Source organism: Antrostomus carolinensis, unplaced genomic scaffold (genome assembly GCF_000700745.2).
Source record: "Antrostomus carolinensis isolate BGI_N321 unplaced genomic scaffold, ASM70074v2 scaffold1422, whole genome shotgun sequence".
Lineage (NCBI taxonomy): Eukaryota > Metazoa > Chordata > Aves > Caprimulgiformes > Caprimulgidae > Antrostomus > Antrostomus carolinensis.
The window spans coordinates 63,762-70,732 of NW_010298705.1; the positions used below are offsets into that span (position 1 = coordinate 63,762).

The window sequence follows — 6,971 nt, forward strand, 5'->3', positions numbered from 1 at the left end:
TTTTGAAATTTCTATATTACTTGCTGTAGACTGATTTGGAGGCTTTTTGCAATAATGAATATGATGGTATTAATGAATATGGTACATGTTGGATGTTTTAGGTTTTACTTTATTCATCATCTGAATATGGGGTAGTGTTTTTGAAATGGAAATTTTTGAGAAGCTATTTCTTGACAAACACTTTTAAGTTAAGTGACACTGCCCGAAATATTGGTTCTGTTTTCTTTGGTTTGGATTTTCCTGGCTAAATTATGCTCTTGACTGGAATGATCAAATCTTAGAAAGAAGCCCCCAAACCTAAAAGCTGAAGCTTTAGGCAAGATGTGAACTAATTATCTCTTAAGAAAAGAGGAAGTAAGTGTTTCTAACACAGTACTGACAGAGGTGGAGAGCATTCTGGTGTGCCTCCCATGAATTTTAAAATGCTTACTCCCTCAGTGTTTGTTCTCTTCTTGCTAAAATAAGTAATACAATTGTTTAAAGAAGATTGACATAGAAAAGAAAGAGCAGCAGGTTGTTGTGACCATGGTTATCCATTGGACATAACAGCTGGTGCTAAACCCTGAGGTGCCCTGGCCTGATATGATGGGACGAAAATCCCCTACGGGAGATAGAAAGGCAGACCAGCCACGAGGGTGAGGGATGGGGCTCTTCTCTTCATGGACGTCATCTGAGCCTGTTTCTGCAAAGTTATTTTCCTTGTTAGATGTTGAGTATTTTACTAAAACCCTACAAACTGCTGTTTTGCTTTCATTGTGATGAGTTTTATGTGAAGAAAAAGCATGAGTGTTGGGAAGGAAAAGTGAAGTTTCAGCTAATAAAAGAGCGCAAAGGTCTTATTTCGTTTTTTAATGTACATTCAGAATAGTCACAAATGAGAGATAAAAGCATTGTGGCAGTAATGAGCATTAAGAAAATGTACAAGTTGTGAGTTGTTGCAGAAATGATGTTTTTAACTTACTTTTCTTCTTCTTGTAAGCACTTGAAATATAATTCACGTATTTCTGAACGTCTGGCTTTTGCTGCATGTCTGATTAAATGGAATAGCTGCCAAAAAGTGTTATTCTTGGTTATATTTAACACCTTGTGCTACAGTAAACAGTACCAGTTAGAGGCACAAGTCTCTTTTTCTGAGATACAAACAATGCCTACAGAATAAGCACAGTAGAATTGTGTTTGCTGGATAATTTATTCAAATTTCCGGTTAAGTGGTTTCCAATTAAGAAGTTGTCCTAGTTAGAAAATATAATCAGTTATAAAATAAAAAGTTGTACAGTAAACATTTTATCTTTTTTCTTTTTTTCTTTAATTCCTATGCAGGAAAAAATGGAGTTCAGAATATGCAATCCATTTAATGTGTATTTAAACATCTCTTAGTCAATCACGTTTTCTAATTAAGCAGAATGTGTGATTAATTTTGTCTTTGATAAACAATCGAAAGCAATCCTTGGTATGAAATACAATACATCCTTAAAAGTTTTGTAATAACCAAATAAAATCACAATTTATCATGTCTTGAAGTGAAGAAGACCTAGTCATGACCAAGTTTATCTTCACGTGTGAATAATCCTTCTAACATGAAGCCATAGCCTAGCCTTTTCTGGAAAAAAAAAAAGAACAAAACAACAAAACAACCCTTTGAAATGCCATCACTATATACTTTGTATTCCATATTGACATGCTGTATAAAGTTTCTGGGAAAGAAATGCTAAAAAGCCCTTAAAAAACATGTTTTGGCTGTGCTAACAAGCGTGCTGTATTTATAATAGCTATACAGCCACATCACCCGCCTGACCTGAACCGTAACCCTTAATTATTCTGGGGGTGGAATTCATATCCCACTATTAACATGGAATAGATCTGGGATCAGATGAGGCTGAAATGTGAAGGTGGGTACTGCTCCCTCTGTCCTCCCTCTGAGTCACGCAGCACAGGCTGTGTTTGATCGTACTAAGGGGTCCTGTTTGTGAGACTGCTCAGGAGGAAATCTTTCAATGAGTCGTTGTACTATTGGGTTTGTTAAATTGTACATGGGCTTGGGATCACAGCCTGGTTCTGCTGACATCTACCTTAAATAAAAATCTAGTAAATCACCTCTTGGGTGAAAAGCGTTAGATTTTGTCTGGAATTACTTTTGCTACTGACATTGAAATTGGAGTAAACTTGCATTCACATAAAGGGAGTAGATTTGAGCCCAGTTCCCACATAAAAATACACTTTTTCTCAGGAAAAAAAATAATCCTTTGAGACTTGGCCTTTTTGCAAGGAATTCTGACCTGATTAATATGTATTACTTGCAAAATTTATATCTTTTCATCTCACACAGGCACTGTGTAAAAAATTATGGGGGGGGAAAAATGCATTGTAGATTGCATCAGCTTTTTTCTTCTTTATTCCCACAGGCACAACAGCTAACAGATCTGGAGCAAAAACTAGCAGTTGCAAAAGATGAATTGGAAAAGGCAGCACTTGACAAAGTAAGAAGTGTAACGTAACATAAGCATGTTTATCAGCTGTGAATGTTCCATTGTAATTTGGCAAAAACAAATGAAAGTCTTGCAGTGATTTAGATACATACATAATGGCACGTACCTGGGAGTGATGCTACTGGAATTACTGGAACTAATGATGATACATGAAGTTAAGTACAGCTGCAAAGTTGTTTAAGAGAAGGGCAATCGAATTAGAAAGAAACAACTCAAAAACTCAGAGAAAGCCAGATGCTACAACTCTTTATGTGCAAAAGTACACTAATGAGAATGTGCCCATAACCAACATGATTTTTATCTGAGGTTTAGTCATAGTTCCAAGTAGGATGAAGTATACAAATGGGTCAGTCTCTTGTTAGGGTGGGACTGATGTGACAGAGCTAAGTCCTCTGTGGGCAGAGGTGCCCACTCGTGTCAGGGAGGCTGTGGGGAACCCCAGGGAGGGGACAAAGCAGGACATGTTCACTCCTGTCAGCTGTGCAACAGGGGAACTTTCTTCTAGATTTACAGTAGCTGAGAGAAAAATATCAGGTAATAGGGAAGCAGTTTATCAGCTCCTGTCAGCTGTGCAACAGGGGAACTTCTAGATTTACAGTAGCTGAGAGGAAAATATCAGGTAATAGGGAAGCAGTTTATCAGAAAGGAAAGAATTTCAGTATGCTACCAAAGACTACTTTTTTGATTTGATTTTCTAGTATTTTCAGTTTCAATTAGATATGTAAAAAAAATGCATGTCCCTTGCACTAAAAGCATTTTTCTTTATCTTCAATATTGCAATCACTGAAATCATCCTCCTGAGTCAGGATTTGCATCCAGCGTTGCAAAATGTCATCTGTGTAAGCAATGCTCACAGTAGCATTATTCAAACCTGTGTGTGCGTCCCCTGATACATCACGTGTTCCTTGTTAGTATCCTGAACTGTTTCACATGTTAATTTTAAAATTAAACATGTTTTTTGTTTGCTCATATAACACTCACAGACATGGTCTCTCGCTAGTGCCTATACACTGCTGTCTGTGGTATACAATACACTACATTGCCACTGTCTGTGGCAGTGGTAAGAAAGCAATGCTTGCCATAAATATCTTCTAAATGCAGTTATTCATTATAGTGCAGACAGTTCTGAAGGAGAAAGTAAAGAACATTTGACATCAGGAACTTTTAATGACAATGCTGTTAAGGAATTCTGTCTGCAAATTAAAAGGGGATTTGCAGCACACCCAACTGACTTCTCCTGACCCTTTGTTTCTTTCCTATGAAATACTATAGAATTTTAATTTAAGGCTCAAGTTGTGGCTCCGTAGGCTTGCCAGACACCCCACGTCGTCATCTTGTAAATCAAGAGAGTCTTTGGATGGCAGTGTTGCTTAGATGTTGCAAAAGTGCAGTGGAAATGGCAAGCAGGAGTTAAAAAAGCAGTGCAAAGAAAGAAAGAAGACAAAGTTCATGTCAGTGAGAACTGTGAGACAGTTTTTTGAGACTAGAAGTACCTGTGTTTGACTAGTTCTAGCTGCAGAGTAATAAGACCATTTAAGTTGTAGGTACCTTTTTCCCCTGGTCAAGAGCTTTTCTGTATGAACTATGAACTGAAAATAGAGACAGCTGGTGGTCCATTCATGTCTTCAATGAAGACCTGGCCTTAGTTTTTTTGACATTTAGCACACAAGGAATGGAAGCAATGTGTAAAGCAGTGCGCATTTTTGAACATGAGCTGTATTTGAAAGGAATAATTGAGTGAATGAATCTCAAACTTGGAAGACTTGGAAGACTGTCAAATTTTGCATTACTACAGCGCAAATTATTCTACATTGAATCGAACCATATGACAAGAGTATAAATAGATCTGGGAAATCTGAAGATATACATCATATGTTGACAGTATTTTGACCAGCAAGCAGCCTATTTTCACCACAGTCACATCTATGCAAGGTTATAGAAAACTTTGTCAAACGACATCCCTGGTTTCAATAGTGTTTCCATAAGTTGTACTCTCGTGATGCTCATTTATACATCTCCTATCAGCAAAGTCAAAATTGAATTTTGCTACTTACAGGATGAAAACAGAATAACCTTTGGAATGGCAAAATGGTGGGCCATAGCCAAGGCAGAACAAGCACTGATGACAGGGATGGCAGATGAGAGGATGGGAAATTATCCAGAGGGATTTCCAGCTGGAAGGAGTGTGGTTTCAGATTGGTGGGATTTGCAGGGAGCACTAGGGTCATATAGTGCTATAATGGCTGAGTCCATATCCTCAAGCAAAATTAGACAGTCTACTACCTCTGCCAGTTTGGTGTCTGAGTTTATTTTGACTGTGTCAAATGGTGATTTATGTTCTCTGTACAGTCACTTCTTGAAAAGGTAGGGGAAAAGACATATTGCATGAAAAGAAGTATGCTAAGATCTTCTGTCGTCAATTAGAAATGAAAAGATCCCTGAATCAGATGGATAAAGTAATCCTTTTCCTTTTACACTGCCATTAGGTCAGAGACTTATCAGTCTGACACAAGGTTCATACATTTTAATAAGTAATTCGTACAAAGTGCTGTCCTCTTTGATAATCTAGCATTCCTCCTCACTGCACACAAGGGAAAGACATTCAATTTTGTCTGTTTGTAAACAAACGAAACTCCAATCCAATTTTAACTCCAATTTCTTTGATCTTCCTTATTGTACTGGGCATTAATAGTCTTTTTATGGTTGTCTTTAATCCTGCCGTTGGAATGTACCTTACTAACTGGTTTTGCTTGTTTATTTTTTTTAAAAACACTCAAATTTTCCTAGTTATGTAATACATTCTCTGTTTCCAATTCAGGGGGAGTTTATCTGATTTGTTGGGTTCTGAAAAACACTTGTTCAGCAAATAAACTAAAAGAAGGTGGTGGTTTATGCCAAATACTATTGCGTAGGACTTGTATAACTGTGAAATATTTTTATATTGTATATATAACATTTCACATATGTAGTATATAGTGTGTAACCTTATTTATACATGTACTTTCCATCAACTTTTGCCTTGGTATACCTTGATTTATGTATCTTCAAAAAAATCTTTGAAGGTTGAAATGTGCTGATGTAGCCTGTATTTATAGGTGCATTCTTAATATAAATAGTAAGAGCAATATTTTTTTTGTTAAGACCAAATGCAACCTAACTCCCCCTGAAATGGGTATAAGGAAGTTACCTCAATATCCAACACTTGACTCTAAGTATGTTGCTGTGATGGAGCAAAGCTTTAAAATGAGATTTCCTCAGTGCTGGAGTTATCTCTCTGTTCTTACTGTCTCAGCTTATTTCAATTACAGACTGCTATTTTCATTAACACATCTATCTCTATTTCTGTGAGTGAAACAGCAGTGTTCTCGTATGAGTCACAAACACTTTACCACATAAAAGTTTTAGTTTGGCTTGATGGACAGTAATGGATCTGGACAATCATATTCTTAACAGGTGAAAAGACTTATGGTTTATTTACTCTGCACTGCAACAGCATAATATATTTGTGAGGAAAGTCATCTTTCTTGGATTAAAAATCAATCTTTATAACCTGTGGAAAAATACCAATTATTCTGAATATTAAAAAGAAAATTCCATGCAAAGTTTGCATCTTTGCAATACTTGTGAACATTTACTTCTCTGTATCTGTTACATGTAAAAATTTGGACACTCTATGTTATTATATGTAAAAATTTGGACACTGTATGTTATTTGGTAGATTGTATTTTCATTTCTTTTCGGCTAAAATAATATTTAATAATTATTTGCAAAAATCAATGTGGATAAAACTGCATGGAGGAAAGGAAAAAGTGCAACAACTTTCTAGGTAGTTTACTGTGTAATGCACAGTATCCTAATCATATATAAAAACTGCTAGAATTGCTTAATTTCTTCTATCAATAAGAAAAAGCAACATCTGCTCATAAATGTTTGGTTTAATGCAGAGAGAGAAAGCAAGCAATTCTATTCATAATAACACATCTTAGAGAACTGATGATTTCTTCTTTTTTCCCCAGGAGTCACAGCTGAAAGCTCTGAAGGAGACTGTGCAGCTTTGCCTGTCTGCTGTTCTGCACAATCAGCCTCCTGCTACGAATCTAATCCCTTCAAAACCAGCTGAGAAGTTGACATCCCCAGTTACAAAGGGCTCAAAAGTTCCATTTCAAGTGACAAGCACCAAGGTATGGTTTCTCTCTCAGTATTTTTTTTTTAAACATCTTTGAAAATTTGTCCTGTAAGAGCATCAAACTGGAACTAAGGAGGATATTAAATTCATTGAAAGATTAGGATGAATTTTGAGGATAATTCTAAGCCTGTTTCTGATGTCAATAAACTTTTTTTAAAGTTGAGAAGCAGCTACTTTTTTTGCTGAGGAACAAAATTCTGCCTATCTCTTGCTAAATGGACCATGTCTGCATAACAAATCTACCAGGAAGATGGATTTGCATCTCAAACAAGTGAGGATGCTAATTCCTAGGATTATTT

The 6,971-nt window shown here is 36.4% G+C and overlaps 1 protein-coding gene across 1 annotated transcript in view; it reads left to right on the forward strand.

Moving 5' to 3' along the window:
- Positions 1-6,667, forward strand: part of LUZP2 (leucine zipper protein 2) — a gene marked incomplete at both ends in the record, with an annotated part of 54,226 nt that extends 47,559 nt beyond the window's left edge. The window contains 2 exons of the mRNA XM_010162503.1: positions 2,403-2,477; positions 6,503-6,667. Coding sequence (XP_010160805.1) covers positions 2,403-2,477; positions 6,503-6,667 — 240 coding nt within the window. The remainder of the gene's footprint in view (positions 1-2,402; positions 2,478-6,502) is intronic.
- Positions 6,668-6,971: the final 304 nt, after the last annotated feature.